Here is a 24,760-nt window from a genome sequence, read left to right as displayed (position 1 = left end):
CTAATTTCTTGAACCACTGAATGGGTTTTCACTATTCTATACAGTATACAGCATTGGTCGAGGAAGGTTTAGGTGTATGAACCATTTATCTATGACAAATGGGAGCCGAACAGTGATGATTTTAGTAAAGCAAGTGACAGAAAAATTCTGGCACCAAGCTGCTGTATAGGAGCTGGTCAGGGTGCTAAAACAGCAACAGAGCATCTGAAACTGAGGCAAGGAATGAAGAAAATCACATAAAACACTTATGCTGTGTGAGTGACTGCTGCAGGGCCACGGGCTGCGCTCTGATTGCCTCTCACTGTCGCAGAGAGCCAGTGTACCCTGTTGCTTAGCAGCAGCCTAGAGAGGGGAGGGAGTTAGGGACTGAGCAGTATCATGTCTGAGGCAGAGAGCGAGTGAGACAGCCTCCAATGGACCCATGAAGATGCCCTGATGCAGATACTGTAGCCAAGAAGGAGCCAGGGGAGGTATAGGTATCATAGCTATCAGGAATAATTAAAAACAAAAACATTGTAACACCATCAAATGAATTACATTCGATGGTGGCAAACATCAGACCGCCACCATCAAATGATAAAAACACAACCTTATAACAAAAACATCAATGGTTAGTAACCATAGGCGAACTCCGTCCTGCGTGATGTTCCCACTCAGCCACACTCCCTCAGTGAATAGGAGGCACCTCCCATGGAAGTCAGTGCTGTTCTCGGACGGGGCACCACGGCGAGGAAGCTTAAACAGAAGCCCAGGATATATGGGGTACATTGTGCTAAAATGACATTTCTCGTCGCAGCTGGGGTGAAGTGCGCATAGAAGCTGCGGAAATATGTACAAGTGCCCTAGCCTCGGGAACCTGCTGCTAATAATGCTTATGGTAGCTGCAATACAAATCTCTCATCTATGATCCTCTTGCTCTTCCCAGCACATCCCAGTGTATGGCCCGATGATGCAAAATTTGTAAGTTCATCACACAGGGTTTTTCAATGCCGTTGAGTAAGTGACAGGATGGTTCCTCAGTGTGTGGGGCTTATATACTAAGTTGCACTTTTGTTTCCTGACATGCTTAAGCCCAAAACTTAAAAGTGCAATGCTTTTAATAGGGAAACACACTCGTTTCTCTATTGAAAGCATAACCTTTTTACATTTTGGGCTTCAACGTGCCGGGAAACAGCGGCTTGCTTAGTAAATAAACCTCTGTGACACCATCTTTCAAACATGGAGGAGAGAAGTGATAGTCTGGGGCTCTTTGCTCGATTCAGAGTCAACTAATACAGAGTTATGGGCATCCTGAACCAAAAGGACACCACAGCATTTTGCAGTGCCATTTAATAACCTCTGGTCAAGGTATCATCCTACAGCATATGTTCTCAAACTCAGTCCTCAGGACTCCAAACAGTGCATGTTTTCCCAGGTCTCCTCATAGAATCAAAAGTGAAGTACCGTATATACTCGAGTATAAGCCGAGTTCTTCAGCACATTTTTTATGCTGAAAAAGCACCCCCTCGGCTTATACTCGAGTCAAGCCCGCATGGTACGCTGCCGAGTAGCGTACCATGCGGGACGCGGTGCAGGCTGTGTCACTGTGACACAGCCTGCACCGCGTGTGTAGCGCTGACCGGACAGAGTTCGGTCAGCACTACACACTGCTAAACACACAGCCGCCGGAGCCGGCAGCTATGTGTTTGGTGTAATCAGCAGCCGCTGAGAGTCTGTCAGACTCTCAGCGGCTACTGCTGCTCCCACTGCGGGAGCCATTTTCCGGCTCCCGCAGTGGGTAATGGGAGACGACGTCTCTCCCATTATGCAAAGCGGCGGAGGAGCCTGTAGCAGCGTCGGGACCAGGAGCGGGGTTACAGGTAAGTGTGTTTTTTTTTTTTTTTTTTACATTTCTTTCTACTGGGGGGGCACTACCAGAGGGGGGGGATTAATAATGGGGGAACTACCAGGGGGGGGATGTTGCTACTGGGGGCACTACCAGGAACGGGGGGAATACTGGGGGCACTACCAGGGGGGATGTTGCTACTGGGGGCACTACCAGGGGGGGTTAATACCGGGGGGGGATATTGCTACTGGGGGCACTACCAGGGGGGGGATTAATATTGGGGGCACTACCAGGGGGGGATATTGCTACTGGGGGCACTACCAGGGGGGGTATTACTACTGGGGGCACTACCAGGGGGGGATATTGCTACTGGGGGCACTACCAGGGGGGATGTTGCTACTGGGGGCACTACCAGGGGGGGTTAATACCGGGGGGTGATGTTGCTACTGGGGGCACTACCAGGGGGGGATTAATACTGGGGGCACTACCAGGGGGGGATATTGCTACTGGGGGCACTACCAGGGGGGGTATTACTACTGGGGGCACTACCAGGGGGGGATATTACTACTGGGGGCACTACCAGGGGGTGGATATTACTACTGGGGGCACTACCAGGGGGGGATTACTACTGGGGACAGTACCAGAGGGGGGATTACTACCAGTAGCTGCTGCATTTCCCACCCTAGGCTTATACTCGAGTCAATAAGTTTTCCCAGTTTTTTGTGGTAAAATTAGGTACCTCGGCTTATATTCGGGTCGACTTATACTCGAGTATATACGGTAATTGGCTCCATCTATGGATCTTTACTCACTGACAAGTATTAAATGAATACATCTGTGCACCTGCTAGGTGACCTGGGAACTAAGGGTTACCCATACATCTGCAACGGATCGTCGCAATGCGATTGGAAATGCCGACTGGCCACCATAGATGTACAGCCATCCATCGCAGGTTCGCTGAAATTTTACATGTTAAATGTACCCGATTTGACGATCACGATAATTTTTTGATCGCGCTCGTCATATCGGGAAAATCCAACATGTTGGATTTCTGCGATGCCGGGTTGCAGGATCGCGGCAATCCATCGCTGATGTAGGGGGCCCTTGAGTTTGAGAACCACTGTACTACAGCTAAATACTGACCCAAAACATACCTCCAGGCTGTGTAAGAACTATCTTTGATTAAAATAACAAGACCTCATTGTGCTGATTTGGGATGAAGTGGACAGAAGGTTGAAAGCACAGCGACACATTGTGGGAGATGGCTGCCGGGGATAGCCGACTTGGAACTACACCAGCCCCATGCCAAGGGTAGCCAGATTAAAGATAGACAATTAATAGATTGACACCGGATGGTCCGCAGGGATAAAAAAAATTTACACAAATTGTTTTATTTTTTAAACATTTGAGGGTGAGGGTTAGGATTAGGCACCTCTGGGAGGGTTAGGGTTAGGCTAGATTTAGGTACAAGGGGGAGGGTTAGGTTTAGGGTTAATTTTTTTTTTTTAAGTGTCAACAATTTATGTGTTGACCATTTACACATGTTGACCTTTTAATCCTGTCGACCTATTGACTGTCAACCTTAGTACTGTACTTAGTACTCACCCACACCCATGCTAAGACCTGAGGGAAATGGGGGGGGAGTAGGTGATTGGAGTGGTTGCTGGAGGAAAATAGGTTCCAAACCTGTGCTACGGAGCTGTGACAGAGCAGCAGGGTAGCCTTCTAGAACTTCTTTATGTATGTATATACAGTGTGTGTGTATGTATATATATGTATATATATATATATATATATATATATATATATATATATAGCCTTGCAAAAGTATTCACCCCCTTGGCTTTTTACCTTTTTTGTTACATTGTTTGTTTATTTTTTTAAAGTGAATTTTAGGTGATGGATCTGCACAAAATAGTCTAAGTTGGTGAAGTGAAATGAGAAAAAAATCTAATAAAATTCTGAAAATTGGCATGTGCATATGTAATCACCCCCTTTGCTATGAAGCCCCTCAAAAGTTCTGGTGCAACCAATTACCTTCAGAAGTCACATAATTAGTGAAATGAAGTCCACCTGTGTGAAGTGTCACATGATCTGTCAGTATAAACACACCTTTTCTGAGAGGCCCCAGAGACTGCAACACCACTAAGCAAGAGGCATCACACCATGAAGACCAAGGAGCTCTCCAAACAAGTTAGGGACAAAGTTGTTGAGAAATAGAATTCTGGGTTGTGTTATAAAGAAAATATCCAAATCTTTGATGATCCCCCAGAGCACCATGAAATCCATCATCATCAAATGGAAAGAACATGGTACCACAACAAACCTGCCAAGAGAGGGCCGCCCGCCAAAACTCAGACCGTGCAAGGGAGGGCATTAATCAGAGAGGCAGCACAGAGACCAAAGGTAACCCTGAAGGAGCTGCAGAGACTGGTGTATCTGTGTATGTGACCACAATAAGCCGTACACTCCATAGAGCTGGGCTTTCTGGAAGAGTGGACAGAAAAAAGCCATTACTTAGTGATAAAAATATGAACACACGATTTGAGTTTGCCAAAAGGCATGTGGGTGACTCCCCAAATATATGGAGGAAGGTGCTCTGGTCAGATGAGACTAAAATTTTACTTTTCGGCCAGCAAGGAAAACGCTATGTCTGGCGCAAACCCAACACATCCCATCACCCCAAAAACACCATCACCACAGTGAAACATGGTGGTGGCAGTATCATGCTTTGGGGATGTTTTTTAGCAGCAGGGACTGGGAAACTGATTTGAGTTAAGGGAAAGATGGATGGTGTTAAATACAGGGATATTCTTGAGCAAAACCTTGTTTCAATCTGCCTGTGATTTGAGACTGGGCGGAGGTTCACCTTCCAGCAGGACAATGACCCGAAGCATACTGCTAAAGCAACACTCGAGTGGTTTAAGGGGAAACATTTAAATGTGTTGGAATGGTCTGGTCAAAGCCCAGATCTCAATCCAATTGAGAATCAGTGGTCAGACTTGAAGATTGCTGTTCAGAAGCGGAAACCATCCAACATGAAGGAACTGGAGCAGTTTTGCCTTGAGGAATGGGCAAAAATCCCAGAGGCAAGATGTGGCAAGCTCATAGAGCCTTATCCAAAGCGACTTGCAGCTGTAATTTGCCGCAAAAGGTGGCTCGACAAAGTACTAACTTTAGGGGGGTGAATAGTTATGCACGCTGAAGTTTTCTGTTATGTAGTCCTAAATGTTTGATTCACAATATAAAAAAAAACAGAACTTCACAGTTGTAGGCATGTTCTGTGAATGAATGATGCACACCTTCAAACAATCCATTTTAATTCCAGGTTGTGAGGCAACAAAATATGAAAAATGCAAAGGGGGTGAATACTATTGCAAGGCACTGTATATATATGTGTGTGTGTGTGTGTGTGTTGTATATATGTGTATATACAGTGATCGCGCCAAGCAGAAAAAAATGTGGGTCCCTCATGTTACAAAATTGGGGTCCTACTCCAGTTTCTGGGTCCCATCACAATTTATGCTTTTGAGCTCCCCATATGCAATGAAACCACCCCACATGCCCTACACATACTGTATACAATGGAAAGTCCGTCACCAAACACCCAATAATCTTCCCCATCCCATTAGTGTCATTATTGGGATCTCCCCCTAGCCCCCATGACCATAACAGCACCCAAATCAATAAAACATATGAAATGAGCAGAGACTATATGAGGCCTATGTATCAAGCTGTTCTTTACATACAATTATACAGATACTGCAGTTTCTGCATATATTTATGTATTGTTCCTATGCTAAAAGCACAATGCAGGAGATTTCACAGAAATCTCTGGCAAAATGCAAAATAGCGCTGCAGATCCCAGTCCACATTATTATGTGGAGTACAATATGATCCCTATGTACTAAACTCCAAAAAGCTTATCCCAGGTAGTTTACACCATTTCCAGATGTTGCTTCTAGAATGCTGATGCTAAGATTAAAGAGGCCTTAACCAGTCTTAATAAGCATAAATCCAAAATTAAAACATTTATTTGGATGAGAAAAACAAGAAACACTCTTAAAATACATCTTACCAATTAGGTGTCTCTGGGAGAAGGGGACAGTCTACTACAGAAATCGGGTGTATGTGAGGCCCCCCTTCGGGGTGCTCATCTCTGCTCGCCCCATGCCTGTTGTCCTGTCCGGAGTGCGGCTGATGGGAGCGGAAAGCCGGACCCCTTCTGACACCCGAGAGGGGAGAAGGACGGAGGTCTCAGACTATGATTAGATAGGAGATGCTGCCGCCGCAGTGATTGGTAGTGTTCACTTTAGGATGTTTTAGGGCAGGGTGCTGATCACCGAGTGCACACCTGCGTGCGGTGAAGGCACGTGCGCTTCAATGGGACATGGCCCTGTTGTAAGGGATGTGGCCTATTAGCTGCCCTCAAGCTAATGGGAACGATAGTCATTCATGCTGTAAGTATCATTTACCAAGCATAGTGGCAGCACAGTAAATGCAGGGTAGATATGCCCAGGGATGGGACTGCACTGTGCATGTATCCAGGGATAGGGCTGCAATACACGTGCCCAGCTATGAGGCTGTACAGTTGATGCATTGTACATGTGCCCGTTTTGTGTGGCACACTGGTTTCTGGGGATTCCCTGTGTGGAGATGCAGGGAGAAGTTGGGATGCCACACTATAGTTCTTGCTCACCCTTGGTGTTATAAGCCTTTATTCTCCCAGCCGAGACAAACACATTTGCTCGGAATACTGGTGGACCTAGACCCCGCCTACAGTCAAATTTCTCATCCCCCCTCGGCAGTGAAATGCAGCTCCTCCTTCACCACCACGTCGGTTAGTCCAAGGCAGCATCCAGCAACCTCCCTCCTGTTCTTGAGCTGACTGCCGGGAGAGGTTACAGGCACAGCTAGCAGCGGCGGTTCCTCCGTGCTGGACACTATAGAGTCGGCAGCAGAGAAAACAGCTCTGAGCTACAGCAGCACCCTGCCAATCACAAGCCAGGACGGGAGCTTCAGCCAAACACGTCCAAAGGTAATCAAATACCTGGCTGTCAACCAACGCGCAACAAGAGCAGGACCAGGTCCAGCACAAAGTTTGGTAGATGCAGGGCGCAAACGGGGCAGGGTGGATGGGGTTGGAAAGACAGTGACAGTGTGTCCTGCGCAGTGGCATAACTTCATCCCAGTTGCCCGGAGGCAAGATAAGTGTTGGTGCCGCGCCCCCCCCCCCCCCCCCCCAAAAAAAAACTTAAAAGTGCTACCGGGAAAAAAAGAATCTAAATATATATATACATATATACATATACACACACACACACAGCTGGGAAGCACGGAGGCACTAACGTGTGTTTTTTTAGAGAAATAAGGACAACAGCCCACTTAAACAACGTTTCGATAATTTAAACCTTCATCAGGAATGAAGGTTTAAATTACCGAAACGTTGAATTCAAGTGGGCTGTTGCACTTATTTCTCTAAAAAAAAAAAAAACGTGAGTGCCACCGTGCTTCCCTGCTGTGTACCTACAATCCCACCCGGAGGGCACCCAGTCAGTTAATCTGTTTGAGATTTGGAGAGCCGAACCCCTGCAAGTATTATATATGTATAAATTATACTGTATACATGTAGCACTGGAGGTGCATCTGGACTATTTTATTATTACACTATTTCTACATGCTTTTTAGTCTTTAGATGCCAGCATCGCTCGGACCACGAAGCATGCACCGTGCAACTCAACTGCATTCGCAGACGAAAATCATTGTACAAGAAAAAAAATAAACACATTGGCCCCCACAGGAAAAAAAAATACACATTAGCCCCCAAATAAAACAGTGAAATACATTGGTCCCCGCAGGATAAAAAAAAGCACATTGGCCCCAGAAGAACAAAACAAAAAAACAAACACATTGACACCAATAGAAAATAAAAAAAGCACTTTAGCTACCGCAGGAAAATATAAAAGACATTGGACCCGACAGGAAAAAAAATAAAACAAGCAAATTGGCCTGGATAGTGTGGATAATGTATGTCCCTGGGTTGGCGGGGAGGTAGGGTAGGGAGTGTATGTCCCTAGTTATGGGGGTGGGGTGTCGTAGAGTGGATAGTGTATGTAACCGGGGCTAGGGGTGTGGTATTCAGTGCACATCTCTGGGGCCAGGGAGTGGGGCGGGTACTGTATGTCTCTGGGCTGGGGGGTACTGTATATAAAGGGGGCCTGGGGTAGGACGGGTTACAGGTATGTTCTGTAGGCGGGAGTAATGGTTAGGGTGGGCCAGGGGGCAGGGTTGGTTAGCCTATTGCCCCCCAACAGAGCCAGCCCTTGGTGCACAAGCTCCATACACTCCGAAGCCGCTGGGGACAGAATTGGAGTAGTAGAAGCGGGGGGCAGGATGGGATTAGTAGTGAGAAGCAGGGGGCAGGATGGCAAGGGTAGTGGGAAGCAGGGGGCAGGATAGGAGAAGTGGGAAGCAGGGGGCAGTAAAGGAGAAGTGGGAAGCAGGGAGCAGGATGGCAGGAGTAGTTAGTGGGAAGCAGGGGGAAGGATGGCAAGAGTAGTTAGTGGGAAGCAGGGGGAAGGATAGCAGGGTTAGTAGGAAGCAGGGGCAGGATGGCAGGAGTAGTGGGAAGCAGGGGCAGGAGTAGTGGAAAGCAGGATGGCAGGAGTAGTTAGTGGGAAGCAGGGGACAGGAGTAGTAGTGAGAAGGGACTTACCAGGAAGACGTCCTCTATGCAGCTCCCCGGTCCTTGCTAGTGGTTCACTGCTCTGGGGAGAAGTGAGAGGCGTCTTCTGACTGAGTGCTAAGTCCAGGGCAGCAGCAGGGAGACCGCGCCGGCCGCCAGGGGCTGGCCGCTGACACCAGGAACTACTGCTCTGTAGGAGGCTGGGGTCATGTTCTAATTCCTGATGCTGGTGCACACTGTACAGACGGCGGAAGGAGAGGGGCCCTGTTGTCACTGCTCCTGCGGGGAACTCAATGTACATCCACAGAGGCAGGAGATGGTAATTGACAGGCGGTGGAGGCTGTGTGAGGGGACACAGGAGCCGGGAGTTTCCAGTCTGCTTTACACAGCGGAATGCAAGTTTTTGAAGCACAGTAGCCGGCAGTGGTACTGCAGATTCATGAGTCTGCCTGGGCTGACAGGCAATGTCAACCGGCCCGGCAGATTAAAGATCCGCACTCAGCTCAGCAGTACTCTGTAACAGCACTGCAAGCAGGAGGACATGGAACTGGAGACAATGGAGGAGCGGAGGTGCCCCCTTCAGGGCTGGAGCCCGGCGACAGCTGACTCAATTGTCTCCCACAGTTCCGCCACTGGTCCTGCGGTACCCGGACATTTTAAAAATCTTGAGTCCCCCTCTGCCTGTAGCGCGTAAAAACGTGCTATAGCACGTATTTTGCGATCACTGTTACATAATCTGACAATCAAAAGAAGTCTGATTTCTACTTCAGGGTCCATAGGGTATCCACAGGATACCTTGGGGTATAGGTGTGACGTCAGTCATCGGGCACCATAGAGTTAAGCTTTCAGCCTCCCAGGATGCACTAGGGTCCCCCTCCTATACCCCGCCCCCGAGCCAAGGCACCTCAGTTTAGTTTGGTGCCCGGCCGGAGTCGGGTGCACCTGTTGGAGTGGGGGCTAAGAAGAGCCCCTGAAGTTTTCTGCATGCAGCTGTGGCTGCACATCTGGATGTACAGCATGGACAGTCAGTCCTGACGTCCATGCTGTCTTCCCTACACCCCCGCCGGTACCAGAATGCCGGGGATGCTGGTGAGCATCTGGGGTCACAGCTAGCGGTGACCCCAGATGTCCTGGACCATGGCCGGAATCAAGGGGGACAGCAAGGTAAGCAGCGGGGTCCCGTGGTGGGTCCCCGCTGTTACATGGTCCAGAGTCCCCAGGCAGGGGGCTCCCTGGGGACTGGCTGCAGCGTGGAGCCAGGTATATAACCTGCGCTTCCACTACCCCCCTGGGACAGCGGACCACGGCGTCCCGGGGGTTAAATGCATGCCAGGGGAGCGCGCCTTCCCTGTCTCACAGCCGGCGCCTCTCCCGCTGCACACAGCCCTCTCTGCAACACGCCGACTGGCCCTGTGGCAGCGCTCCTCCCCCAGGCCAGCCTCCTCTCTGCTCCTCGGCGGCCATCTTCCAGAACGCATGGTGAACGCTGCTGGAAGTCTGGACGGAGGCATCGTGGTCTGGGGCCCCCCGCATACCTCTCCTCCTCTGTGGTCAGGTCTGTGTATGCAGCGCTGTGTCCTACCAGACTCTGTGTCTGTGTAGTTGATTTATCAGTGCTGGTTAGTGCAGGAATTGAGTTTCTTTGCATTGTATGTGACTGTGCTAGCGCTGCTGCCTGTACTTTCCATTTCTGACTGTCAGCTTTATTACTGTCCCTGTTCTTTCTGCTAAAGCCCTTGCGGTGCGGTGCTGCAGGGTGGTCTGTCACCTTTTTAAAAACAATTGGTGAGAGGGGTCACATACTTTGTACCATCATGTCTGAAAGTGACTTTCCTCTCCGGCTACAGTGTACTACGTGTAAAGTACCTTTAGCGGAGGGGGAGGGTAGCGCGGAGGGCCTCTGCCGGCAGTGTTTGTCAATGGCGCGGCCTATTACGGTTACAGCACCGGTACAGGAGCCGCCCTGGGCTTGTTTCGCTCAGGCGCTTACAACCTTAGCGGGCCAGTTAGCTTCGCAGCCCGCGTTTACGCAGTTGGGTTTGTCCCAGCAATCAGTGGTGTCGTCACCCATGCAGGGTTTCCCAAGACAATTGGTGGTACCCCGCAGTCTCCCTATTTCCCCTCTCCCGGTTTCTCAGGAGCCGGCGTGGGTTAACTCCCTGACGAGTTCTGTACAGCACTTGTCGGATGTGTTGCAGGGGGAGGCTGTGATGCGGCCACATAAACGGCCGGTGGCGTCTCTGTCGGCTCCTTATGAGGATGACGAAGGGACGTCTGATGATGGGGAGATTCTGGATCCTTACGATCAGGAACCTCTCCATACTAAGGACGCAGACGCTAGGTCCAAGGTGTATATTCCTGGACTTATTCGGGCGGTCCGCACAGCCTTGGTGATTGAGGACGAAGTTCCCCCAGCGGCTAAATCCAAGTATGCCTTTTTTAAGGATGTGAAGGGTGACGCCACAGTCTTTCCTCTTTCGGGTCAGTTGATGGACCATTTAGAGGAGGCGTGGAAACAGCCTGGCAAGCGATACCAGCCGCAGAGGCGCCTAGCGGTGGCTTATCCGTTCGCGGATAATTATTTTGCTAAGTGGGAATCCCCTCCACAGGTGGATTCTCATGTGACACGTCTTGTCCGTAGTGCCACATTACCAATGCCATCCATGTCCTCCCTTAAGGATGCTACGGACCACAAGGTGGAGATCTGCCTGAAGTCCGCTTATTCCCTTGCGGGGGGGGCAGCGCGGCCGGCTATGGCCATTTGCTGGGTTGCCAGAGCTATGGAGCGCTGGGCGGATTCGTTGGAGGCGTCCTTCGATTCCGACTGTCCGGCTGAACACGCGGAGTTGATTGGTAATCTCCGTGATTCGGCCACTTATATCAACGAGGCGGCCTTAGACATTAGTACCCTGGTGTCTCTAATTTCTTCAGCAGCGGTGGCTGCTCGTCGCACCTTGTGGTTGCGATCCTGGAAGGCGGACGCTGATTCCAAAAAGTGTTTGGAGGCGTTGCCCTTTAACGGAGAAGTTCTCTTCGGTCCGGATCTGGACAAGATTGTGGCCACGCTGGCGGCAGCCAAATCGGCATGTCTCCCGTCGGCCGCTGTTCCTTCTGGTTCAGGACCATCGTCCTTTCGGTCTTATAGAGCCCAGGGCAGGCCCAAACCACAGTCTTTTCCCGACTGGCTGGTCCCAAGAAATCGGCCAAGCCCCGGAAGCAGGCATGGAGTACCAGACGTCCGGCCCCTAAGCCAGATGACAAGCCTGCGGCCTGACGGTCCGGGCCTCCCTTTGGGGGATCCCAAAGTGGGAGGCCGCCTGCTGCAGTTCGCCCAGTGTTGGTCGGTCACCACGACAGACACTTGGGTTCTCGAGGTGGTCTCCCACGGGTACGCCCTCTCTTTCCGGCACAGACCCCCGGCTCGATTTTTCACCACGGGTCTACCATCAGACCGGAACAAGGCCACGGAGCTGCGGAAGGTCTTGCACACTATGCTCCAGGCTGGAGTTATAGTGCCTGTTCCATTCTCCCAGAGGGGCCAGGGTTTCTATTCCAATCTCTTTTTGGTGCAGAAACCCAATGGGTCGTATTGTCCGATTCTCAACCTCAAAGCTCTCAACAAGTCTTTGCGGGTGCCGAAGTTTCGGATGGAGACCCTACGGTCCATCATTCTGGCGCTGGAACCTGGGGACTACATGGTGTCATTGGACATACAGGATGCTTACCTGCATGTCCCTATTCTTTTGCGCCATCAACAGTTCCTCAGGTTTGCAATCCGCAGCGACCACTTTCAGTTTCGGGCGTTGCCTTTTGGCCTGGCGACAGCACCGCGTGTGTTCACCAAGGTGATGGCGGTCATGGCGGCTTCTCTGCGGCTGCAGGGAGTCCGCATGTTGCCGTACTTGGACGACCTTTTATTAGTGGCTGGATCTCCAGAGCTCCTTCTGTGCCACTTGGACCTGACCATTGCGCTACTGCAACGGCACGGCTGGTTAATAAACTGGCAGAAGTCCACTCTAATCCCGTCTTGGCGGATTCTGCACCTCGGAGCATTATTGGACTCGGGACAGCAAAGGATCTTTGTGACGGGGAAAAGATCTCTGCCTTACAGTCGAGGGTGCGCAGTTGTCTGCACAGCCGCCGGGTGTCTCTACACTCGGCGATGAGGTTACTGGGCTCCATGGTATCGGTGTTCGACATGGTGGAATACGCCCAGTTTCACTCCAGACCTCTGCAGCACCTGATCCTGTCCAAGTGGAACGGGCTGCCTCAGTCTCTGAAGTCCCAGACGATAGTGCTCACCCCGGAGGTTCGCCTGTCCCTTGCCTGGTGGTTGCAGACGACCCATCTCAGCAAGGGACTTCCGTTCTGGGTACCAAATTGGGTCCTGTTGACAACGGACGCCAGTCTTCGGGGCTGGGGAGCAGTTTCGGGTCCACACTTGTTCCAGGGCAGGTGGACTCCGACAGAAGCGGAACTTCCAATAAATATCTTGGAACTCCGTGCGGTCTTCAATGCTCTATAGCAGGCACATCGGGTTCTCCAGGGTCGCCCAGTGCAGGTCCAGTCAGACAACGCTACCACCGTGGCCTACATAAACCGGCAAGGAGGAACCCGAAGTCGGGCGGCTCTCGTAGAGGTGTCTCGGCTCCTGGTATGGGCGGAGCGCAATCTTCTGGCCATATCAGCTGTCTTCATACCGGGAGTGCTAAATTGGGAGGCGGACTTTCTCAGTCGCCAGGACGTTCATCCGGGGGAATGGTCCCTGCACCCGGACGTTTTTCAACTGCTGGTGGACAAGTGGGGTCTTCCAGAGATCGACCTCATGGCGTCCCGGCACAACAACAAGTTGCCGGTGTACGGGTCTCGCACAAGAGACGAAGAGGCGTCTCTGGTGGATGCTCTGTCCGTCCGGTGGACGTTCCAGTTCGCTTACCTGTTTCCTCCGGTTTCCCTTCCACGGGTAATCCGGAAATTCAAACAGGAAGGAGGGACGCTCCTGTTGATAGCTCCCGCGTGGCCCAGACGGCACTGGTTCTCAGACCTTCAGGGTCTGTTCGTGGAGAGTCCTCTGCAGTTGCCGCTACGACCGGACCTTCTGTCGCACGGTCCTTGTCTTCACCCGGACCTGACTCGGCTGTCTTTGACGGCGTGGCTGTTGAGACAGCCATGTTGAGGTCCAGGGGTTTTTCCAGCTCTGTAGTGCGTACCATGTTACGAGCTCGGAAACCGTCTTCCGTGAGGATATACCATCGCGTGTGGCATACGTTCTTCCAGTGGTGTCGACCGAGAGGTTATGCACCGCTGGAGTTTCGTCTGTCTCGGATACTCGCCTTCCTACAAGCGGGACTAGATCATGGGCTTCGCCTTGCTTCTTTGAAGGTACAGGTTTCGGCCCTGTCTGTCTGGTTTCACCGTAGGATTGCTACAATCCCGGATGTGCGCACCTTTATGCAAGGTGTTCTCCGCATTCAGCCGCCCTTTGTTCCACCTGTGGCGCCTTGGGATTTGGCTGTGGTCCTGAGGGCTCTCCAGGGACCGCCGTTTGAACCACTGGGCTCAGTGGATCTTAAATGGCTAACAGCTAAGACTGTTTTCCTTCTGGCCATTGCTTCGGCCAGACGTGTTTCTGATTTAGGGGCTCTTTCTTGTAGACCCCCTTTCTTGGTTTTTCATGGGAACAGGGCAGTGCTCCGCACTCGGCCTGAATTTCTTCCCAAAGTTGTTTCCCAGTTTCATGTTAACGAGGAAATAGTTGTTCCGGCCTTTAACTCACCTGGCCTTTCAGTGAGTGAGGCCACTTTGGATGTTGTGCGGGCCTTAAGGACTTATGTTGACCGCACTTCTTCGTTTAGGAAGTCGGACGCCTTGTTTGTCCTCTATGGCTTCCGTAAAAAGGGTTGGCCTGCTTCAAAGCAAACTTTGGCAGCCTGGATCCGTATGGCTATTTCTGAAGCTTATCTTCATGAAGGTCTGCCAGTTCCTCCTTCTTTGAAGGCTCATTCCACTAGGTCTGTGGGTCTTTCGTGGGCAGCTCGACATGGTGCCTCTGCAGTCCAGATCTGCAAGGCTGCTACGTGGTCCTCTGTCCATACCTTTGTGAGGTATTACAGGTTTGACACCTTCGCCTCTCAGGATGCTTCCTTCGGGCGGCGGATTCTCCTTTCAGCACAGGAGCGTCCCCACCCTTAAAGGATACTGCTTTGGGACATCCCCAAGGTATCCTGTGGATACCCTATGGACCCTGAAGTAGAAAATATGAGATATGGTAAGAACTTACCTTTGTTATCTCTATTTCTACGAAGTCCATAGGGTTCCACAGGACTCCCGTCCTGTCGCACCTGTGCTGCAGATGAGCTTTGTTCTGGTCACCGGTTTTTCCGTCTCCCTCTGGTGAGAGTGTGATTCTTGTGTGTATCCAGATCTTCTTTCTCTCTCTTCCTTCTCCTCCTCCGGCCTATGGCTTGGTAACTAACTGAGGTGCCTTGGCTCGGGGGCGGGGTATAGGAGGGGGACCCTAGTGCATCCTGGGAGGCTGAAAGCTTAACTCTATGGTGCCCGATGACTGACGTCACACCTATACCCCAAGGTATCCTGTGGAACCCTATGGACTTCGTAGAAATAGAGCTAACAAAGGTAAGTTCTTACCATATCTCATATTTTTGTGTGTTAATTTGCTGGATTTGTGTTTTTACTCACTGGTAATTTCTGCATATCTCCTGTTTTTTTGTTTTGCTTATAAAGTTCTATTACTTCAAACTTTAAAAGAAAAATGTATTTTAGAAGTAGACATGGTAATGATGATGGTTCAAATGTCTCAAAATTATTTTTATGTTTATTCTACATACAACATCCTTTTAACAGAATTCCCTTAACTGTTCATTCACTGAACGATTCACCAGATAGGTAGACACATGCTGTATATTTTAATATATAAAAAAGGGTGTATAAATCTCTTGCGCTTGATGTGTATTTTCAGTGCTATAAATGATAATCACTGTAAAGCAAATGCAATCGTATGAAAAACAAACTATTTAATGAGAAATCTCACATTACAATTATGCTATCGTAAAAATCAAGCTAATCCAGAAGTTCCCAAGCTGTTCTCAAGGCACCGTAACCTCCATCCGCCCGCATTGGATACCAGTCCCTAGGCCTCAACATCTGGGCCAGCAGTATTGTGTTGAGCTGCACTAATATATCATTACAGAAGTATGTAGCAGTGGACCCTTGACTGGTAGTCTACCTTTTTTTTCAGCTTTGGTACACTCCTACATAGAAGTGAAAAAAAATACATTGATTTTACTTTTTCATTCAGAATTGTGTTTATTTAGTGGAAACATATACAAAAGTCATATATTTTTCACAGTAGAAACCATAAACTGTAGTAGAGTAAGTAATAAAGAATGCAAAGTATTTATTACTGATTGTACTGTCTTTGCCATGTATCAATTTTCAGCAGGCATACTTTTTTTCGTCTTGATTTTTTACTAACCCTTGGAAACAGCTAGCTCATTCATAGCCTTAAAGCGTGATACAATATTAGTAAGGTGTAAAATGCCTGTGAGTGATAGTTAAATTGCCTTGTTTTAGCTAAGTTTATCACCTCAGATGCTTTTTGTATTGCTTTTCTAACTTTACCTACAATTGATCTTCATTTTAGTGTCTACAAGAAGCTCTGCTACAACTAAAATATATGACGCCATTCCTGGAAACGAAGATGTTGAATTTTTGGTCTTACACTTTTTAATACTTGTGGGGCAGTTTTCTTCTTTGGCTCCCAAATATCGCATGATTGAGATTGTGTAAATTGCTTAAACAAAATAAACTTCTGCAATATATATGATTTGTGATTGTATCACCTCCCTTCAGCAATAACGGACAATTTGATGGCGCTCAGGTTGCTGATTTTCTCTTTTCAAAACACAGCTTTAACAAGAGTAATATCCATGCTGGTTCCTAATATTAAAGTAAACCTCTCACTAGCAAGGTATCTACATTGTATAGGATATTTACAAAATAGTATCTTATGCACTAAATAGAAGACAGAAAAACAGTGTCCATCATGCCACCTGTTTGACACTCTTGTTGCTAAGCAAAGACATCCTGTTACCTTAACAATTTGGATGTAAATTAATTTCTAACTCCTGTATATCATGTGATTGTACAATTAATCTGTTTATTGAGAAGGAAGAGCAATAAGAGTGCTGCACATATTTCTTCTTCAGGGTCCATAGGGCTCCACAGGGAGACATTGGGGTGTAGGTGTGACCTGGAGTACCAGACACCAACAGCTGCCGCCCCATCACCCCTCTGCGGCGCTGTGACACCAAGCCTGTGCTAGGTACTCCCGGCGGGGCTCCGAGGGGGTCTAGCTAGCATGCTTCCCGGACCCCAGACTGCAGCCCGGAATTCAGGGGAGGGGGTTCGCGGGGACCTGTATTTTTGCACAGTCTTACCTATGGTCTCAGGAGACAGACCGGAGGCACTGATGTGGACACCAGTGCGGCCACGACTCCACTAGACCACCAGGGCATATAATTCACTGGCGCAGGGCATAGGTAGAGGCCAGGGGACCCGGTGGTTAATGTCTGCAAGGGGAGAAGGCGCTCTCCCTGCAGCCCCTCCCCCAGTCCAGGGCGCCATTTCACTGAGGTCCTGGTGTTCCCTGGGCTGCTCCTCCCTCACCCTCCCCTCCCTCACCCTCCGCTCTCTCAGAGACGCTCAGCACCCATTTTTATGCAAGCAAGTCTGTGGGAACGCTGGGTCCAGTCTCCCTGTATACCTCTACCACGGGCCAGGTCATACAGCGCTATATCCTATCAGCCACTGTGGTGTGTGTAGTTTGATTTTAGTGCCCATTGCAGACATGTAATGTTTTTCTGCGTATGTATGTGACTTATGCTAGCGCTAATCTCTACTTTCTATACTGTCAGCTTATACCTTTTCCATTATTATACTATACCCTGACATACTAAGGTATTGGAGGTTCATTGTACCTCACATCTCCTATATAATTGTGAGGGCTATCGCATACTATATAGCGCGGTTGCATACTACACTGCCATATACATACTGCAGAGTGTTCACTGCACTGTATCATACTGTGTATTTTATTATTCTTGTGGCTGTCTGGCAGAGGAAAAAACAAGCAGCCTGATGCTGCTACTGCTACTCTGTTGTCTTGTGCTGCTCAGTGGGCTTAGCCACAGAGGACCTCATTCAGGAGAGTCTTTGTATTGTTACACAGCTTCAGGCCCTTCAGCCCCGGTGTGTCTCCCTCAGGACCCACCCTGGGCTGCATGTGGCAAAACCTGTGGACCACATAGCAGTCCCCGTGGTAACTCCCCCTGTGGGATGGCCACAGCAGGTACCCAATGCAAATTCTTTGCCTCCCCCATGGGTAGACGTACTGTATACCTCAGTACACAGTTTGGCTAATACCTCTACGGTTTTTCAGCAGATGCTGCAAAAAGTAAAGCCTTTACCTACTAAGCCTACTAAATGTGCTCTGTTATCTTCCCAGCCCACACAGTTATCTGATTATGAGATATCATCTGGGGAGGCAGAAGACCCAGTCTCTCACTCTGACTCTGTCTCAGGAGAAGAGGAGCCATACTCTAAACTAAATATACCTGCTCTTGTGAGAGCTGTTAAAAGTATTTTACAAATAGAAGAGGATGAACCCGCTCCTAAGAAAAAACACGTGCTTTTTTTTTTAAATGACAAAAGGTAGTTTTATCAGAGTTTCCTCACTCTGACCAGCTATCTGATCACATGAGTGAAGCTTGGAATATGCCCGGTAAAAGGTTTAAAATTCCAAAACGGTACAGTTCCCTTTACCCTCTTCCAGCTACTGATTGTGCTAAATGGGAAGTTCCCCCCAGCAGTGGATTCTCATGCAACACGTCTGGTTAAAACTGCCACCTTACCCTTTCATACTGCAACCTCCTTGAAGGAGACTACAGATTAGACTTATTATAACTTGTCATAAATCCATATACTCTCTTACAGGAGCTATTAATCGTCCTGCTAGGCTACGGCCTGGTTGGCAAAAGCCATTGAGAGTTAGGCAGAGGCCCTAAAAGAGACATTTTCCCCTGATGTTTCGAGGGAACCGCTGTCCTACATACAGTCAGGTGCATAAATATTGGGACATTGACAGAATTTTCATATTTTGTCCTCTATTCACCACCACAATGGCTTTGAAATGAAACAAACAAGATGTGCTTTAACTGCAGACTTTCAGATTTAATTTGAGGGTAATTACATCCAAATCAGGTGAACGGTGTAGGAATTACAACGGTTTCTATATGTGCCTCCCACTTTTTAAGGGGCCAAAAGTAATGGGACTATCAACTCAAAAGCTATTTCATGGACAGGTGTGGGCTATTCCCTCATTATTTCATTATCAATTAAGCAGGTAAAAGGTCTGAAGTTGATTCTAGGTGTGACATTTGCATTTGGAATCAGTTGCTGTGGACTCTCAATATGAGATCCAAAGAGCTGTCACTATCAGTGAAGAAAGCCATCATTAGGCTGAAAAATCAAAACAAACCCATCAGAGAGATAGCAAAAACATTAGGTGTGGCCAAATCAACTGTTTGGAACATTCTTAAAAAGAAAGAACGTACCGGAGAGCTCAGCAACACCAGAAGACCACGGAAAACAACTGTGGTGGATGACAGAAGAATTATTTCCCTGGTGAAGAAAAACCCCTTCACAACAGTTGGCCAAATCAAGAACACTCTCCAGGAGGTAGGTGTATATGTGTCAAAGTCAACAATCAAGAGAAGACTTCACAAGAGTGAATATAGAGGGTTCACCACAAGATGTAAACCATTGGTGAGCCGCAAAAACAGGAAGACCAGATTAGAGTTTGCCAAACAGCATCTAAAAAAGCCAATACAGTTCTGGAACAACATACTATGGACAGATGAGACAAAGATCAACTTGTACGAGAGTGATGGGAAGAGAAGAGTATGGAGAAGGAAAGGAACTGCTCATGATCCAAAACATACCACCTCATCAGTGAAGCATGGTGGTGGTAATGTCATGGCGTGGGCATGTATGTCTGCCAATGGAACTGGTTCCCTTGTATTTATTGATGATGTGACTGCTGACAAAAGCAGCAGAATGAATTCTGAAGTGTTTCGGGCACTATTATATGCTCTTATTCAGTCAAATGCTTCAGAACTCATTGGACGGCGCTTCACAGTGCAAATGGACAATGACCCGAAGCATACTGCAACAGCAACGAAAGAGTTTTTTAAGGCTAAAAAGTGGAATGTTATACAATGGCCAAGTCAATCCCCTGACCCGAATCCGATTGAGCATGCATTTCACTTGATGAAGACAAAAATGAAGGGAAAATGCCCCAAGAACAAGCAGGAACTGCAGACATTTGCAGTAGAGGCCTGGCAGAGCATCACCAGGGATGAAACCCAGCGTCTGGTGATGTCTATGCATTCCAGACTTCAGGCTGTAATTGCCTGCAAAGGATTTGCGACAAAGTATTAAAAAGTGAAAGTTAGATTTAGGATTGTTTAGTTTGTCCCATTACTTTTGGCCCCTTTAAAAAGTGGGAGGCACATATAGAAACCATTGTAATTCCTACACCGTTCACCTGATTTGGATGGAATTACCCTCAAATTAAATTTGAAAGTCTACAGTTAAAGCACATCTTGTTTGTTTCATTTCAAAGCTATTGTGGTGGTGAATAGAGGCCAAAATATGAAAATTATGTCAATGTCCCAATGTTTATGCACCTGACTGTATCTCACATTAGAGATACAGCCTACTTAGGTGAAGCAGCTATAGATATGGCTTTCTTGGCCTCCAGAATATCTGCCACTTCAGTAGTGGCCCGCCGTATTATTTGGCTACGTTCCTGAAAATCAGCTTCCAAGATGGCGTTCCTGCCATCTGCATGTAATACAAAGCCCCGGACATCATCCTTTAGGTCCTCTCACCCTCAAGGACAAGCCAAGGGTCAGTCCTTTCCACGACAGCAGACATCAGCCAAGGCCTCCAAGCCTAGGCCTGGGCTACTAGACGTCCACCTGCCAAGTCTGAGGACAGGCCTACTGTACAGCCTGACGGGGCGTGCCTCTCCCAGGGTGGGAGGCCGACTAATTCAATTCGCCCAGGTTTGGTATGAGACCAAGTCAGATGCCTGGGTAAGGGAAGTGGTCTCCCACGGATACACCTCAATCCTGAGGCGACACCCCCCCCCAAGCCGTTCTTTCACACAGGACCTTTATCAGACCCAACCAAGTCCCTGCTGCTCCAAAAAGCCATTCAGTCTTTACTGAATTCAGGAGTAATAATTTGGGTGCCCTCCTCACTATGGGGCAAGGGCTATTCTACCATTTTCCTAGTTCAGAAGCCCAATGGGTATCATCGGCCTATCCTCAACCTGAAATCTCTGAACAAGTTTATCAGGGTGCCTAGGTTTCGTATGGAAACCCTCTGTTCCATTATCCTAGCTATTTAGCCGTTGGATTTTATGGTGTCTCTAGACAATCAGGACGCTTACCTATATATACATATAGTGCCTTCTCATCAACAATCTCTCCGGTTTGCTATACTACAGCAACATTAGCAATTTCAGGCTCTGCCGTTCGGCCTTTCAACGGTCCCCCGGGTCTTTACCAAGATCATGGCAGTTATGGCGGCCTCTCTTTGTCGTCAAGGGATCAGACTGCTCCCATACTTGGACGATCTCTTGCTGTTGGCCGGCTCCCCAGAGACACTTCACCGCCATCTACAGGTAACCATTGCCTTTCTTCGAATACATGGTTGCCTGATCAGTTAGAAATAATCTTCCGTAACGCCCACTCAAAAGATGGTAGATTTGCGAGCCCTTCTGCACTCTCCAGTTCAGAGAATTTTCCTAACGGCGGCCAAGATTTCAGCAATACCGCACAGACTATGCAGACTGCTCCACAATTGCAGAGTGTCAATTCACTGCAATGCAGGCCTTGGGATCAATGGTGTCCACCTTCGATATGGTGGAGTTCGCCCAGTTTCACTCCAGGCCCCTACAAAACCTGATCCTCTCCATGTGGAACAGGCTACCTCATTTGCTCAAATCATTTGGCCTTCCTCTCTTCACTTCAATCTACCCTCAATGCTGCTGCCCGTCTCATTTACCTCTCCTGCCATTCTGACTGCTCACTGAAAATGGCATCTGTGCCTTTTCTGGTAATCTTGGCAAGTGGGAAGCCAAATCAGCACCTTACACCTGTTTCCCCTGTGTAGGACCCAGTGAAGGGCAGAACCGCAGTTTGCAACTCATCTCTCTACTATAGAAGCAGGGTGGAGCCACTTACCTTGGCACCATAGGGCGTGGCACTGGTCCTGTCCTGATGGCTGGAGGTGCTGGGCACTACTTGTTTTGGCAGTGACAGTCTATAGTGATCATGCATTGGAGCAAGGTATGTGCCTGCATGGAGAGTGCATACGATCCCACTCCTCATAAGATGCCCCTGCTTTCAAGATATTGAATTAACATAAATGCCATAAAATGATAAAATAAAAATCTGATAAAACCTGAAAGAGGAAAAAGAAAAAACAGACTGCGTCCTGATCCTGGACGACTTAACTAAACTGGAGTTCCCAGTGAGCCACCCAGGTATGAAGGGGAGGAGACAATTAATTTAATGTATCCAGGCACCCTGCACTTTATTTTAATACCCCATGGAGTTTCGAGTGTCCCCCAAAGGCTGCATGAAAAACTATCATTATTCCTGATTACCAGTACTTGCTATATTGAAGTCCTATCAAAACATTTTACAGCCAATATTATGATCTAACTTTTTAGTGCCTACAGGATTAACGTTATTGTCTTTTAATACATCTATAAAATAAAGAAAATCTAGGAAATTAATTTATTTAAATAGTGGAGGTGTCTCTTTGTTAAGATCACAAGTCACTCCCTGGATATCCAATTCTCCAACTGTAAACATGCAGCTCAGCACACATTAATCAGTCCAAGCCCAGACACCGTGGTTGAATGTTCTGAGAGCACACCTTCAAAATGGTGGCTTCACCTTCTACATACTAGTGAACATATCTATCATATCTATAAAACAGTAAAATTGTAACAATTGGCTGTCTGGTCACTATACAATGTTTTCCAGTACTGCACAGGAGAGACATGATTGCTATCATTGATTATTGCATAGATATACACCAATCAGCCATAACATTAAAAACTGACAGGTGAAGTGAATAACATTGATCATCTTGTTACAATGACACCTGTCAAGGGGGTGGGATATATTAGACTGGAAGTGAACAGTCGGTCCTTGAAGTTGATGTGTTGGAAGCAGGAAAAATGGCCAAGGGTCAAATAGTGATGGCTAGATTACTGGGTCCAGAGCATCTCCAAAACGGCAGGTCTTGTGGAGTGTGCCTGGTATGCAGTGGTTAATACCTACCAAAAGTATTCAATGGAAGACAACCTGTGGACGGGGCCAGGATCAAGGGCACCCAAGGCTCATTGATGCCCGTGCGAAGTGAAGTCTAGCCGGTCTGGTTCTATCCCACAGAAGAACTACTGTAGAACAAATTGCTGAAAAAGTTACTGCTGGCTATGATAGAAAGGTACACAAAAATAGTTGCTCAAATCAATTTAGGCAGTTGGCAGTGGCCTCTTTCAGCAGGATAATGCTATCGGGGAATGCCGGTGCCATGAAGGTGTGTACTTAGGGCCTGATTCAGAGTTGGAAATAGAGAGAGAGATAGCACTTAACTATGTACCTGGGCAAACCATGTTGCAATGCAAGGGGTGTAAATACATAAATTTTTTTGCATGTAGTGTAAATACTGGCTGCTTTTGCATGTAGCTCACAAATACTGCACAATTTATTATTACACTGCACTTTAGATGTCAGTTTGGACACCTCCCTCCCAAATATAAATCTCTGCACATTTTAAATCTTCCCCACCTGCAGTGTAGCATGGTTTCACCAAGATGATCACTTGAGAGAGAGATCTCTCTCTATTCCTAACTCTGAATCAGGCCCTTAGTCTGCAACAATGTTAAGGTAGGTGGTTCGTGTCAAAGTAAACATCTACATGAATACCAGGACCCAAAGTTTCTCAGCAAAACAGCATCACATTGCCTCTGTCGGCTTGTCTTTTTCCCATAGCTTATCCTGGCGCCAACTCTTCCCCAGGTAAATTACACGCTTGTACCTGGCTGTCCACATGATGTAAAAGAACACATGATTCATCAGACCAGGCCATGGCAAGGGTCAGCATGGACACTGACCAGTATGCGGCTTTGCAGCCCATTACGGAGCAAGCTGCAATGCACTGTGTGTTTTGACACCTTTCTATTAACCAGCAACTTTCCAGCAATCAGCTACAGAAGTTCTGTGGGGTCTGACCAGACTGGCTAGCCTTCTCTGCCCACGTGCATCAATGAGCCTTTGGTGCCCATGAACCTGTGGCCGGTTCACCGGTTGTCCTTGGACCACTTTTGGTAGGTACGATAGGGACTAACCACTGAATAACGAGAATACCCCACAAGTCCTGCCGTTTTGGATATGCTCTGACCCAGTCATCTAGCCATCACAATTGGCCCTTGTCATATTTACTCAGATCTTTACATTTGGCCATTTATCCTGCTTTCAACACATCAACTTCAAGAATTGTTTATTTTCTACCTCAAACATATAATAGCACCTTTCATGGAGCCATTGTAACATGTAAAGGTGCCTACACACTTACCGATCTGCACACGATCCCCCTTGAAACTCCTCCCCGGCAGCTCTGCACACGATTTGGTCCATCTTCAAACGACTTTGTGACTTTTTTCCAGTGCATTGTGTCAGAGATTGCCAGATCTGCCCTACAGCACGGCAGATCTGCCGATGTGCTGTGCGACCAGTGGGGACGCGCATCGTGATCGTGAGTGGGGACTCACGATTTGGGCACTATTTACACGATCTGTCGTTCCGATGCATCGGAATCGGCCAAATCGTGTAAAAAATCGGTAAGTGTGTAGGCAGCTTCACTCGAGCTGTCAGAAGTTTTAGTGTTATGGTTCATTAGTGTATTTACATACACACAAGGTATTTGAGAAGAAAGCGCCATCTACAGTAGCCTTTATGAAATTACGTTCACTGTTTCCAATAAGTTCCCAAAAAGGTGCAGATGTACCAGATGAATTATATAAATATCGTTTATTTTTATGCCTGCCTTCAGTTCTCCAGCATATTAAAATAAAAAAAAACAAT

General features: G+C 48.0%; 1 protein-coding gene across 1 annotated transcript in view; it reads left to right on the top strand.

Annotated features, from left to right (window-relative positions):
• The window catches only part of LOC148473178 (uncharacterized), a 99,912-nt gene extending 83,570 nt beyond the window's left edge, over positions 1 to 16,342 (top strand). Inside the window, exon 13 of the mRNA XM_088459957.1 lies at positions 16,174 to 16,342. Within this exon, the coding sequence (XP_088316083.1) occupies positions 16,174 to 16,201 (28 nt within the window). The 3' untranslated portion in view covers positions 16,202 to 16,342. The remainder of the gene's footprint in view (positions 1 to 16,173) is intronic.
• The last annotated feature ends 8,418 nt before the right edge of the window (positions 16,343 to 24,760 follow it).

This window comes from Taudactylus pleione, unplaced genomic scaffold (assembly GCF_031769625.1).
Source record: "Taudactylus pleione unplaced genomic scaffold, aTauple2 ptg000959l, whole genome shotgun sequence".
NCBI lineage: Eukaryota > Metazoa > Chordata > Amphibia > Anura > Myobatrachidae > Taudactylus > Taudactylus pleione.
This window is presented reverse-complemented; position numbering and strand designations above follow the sequence as displayed.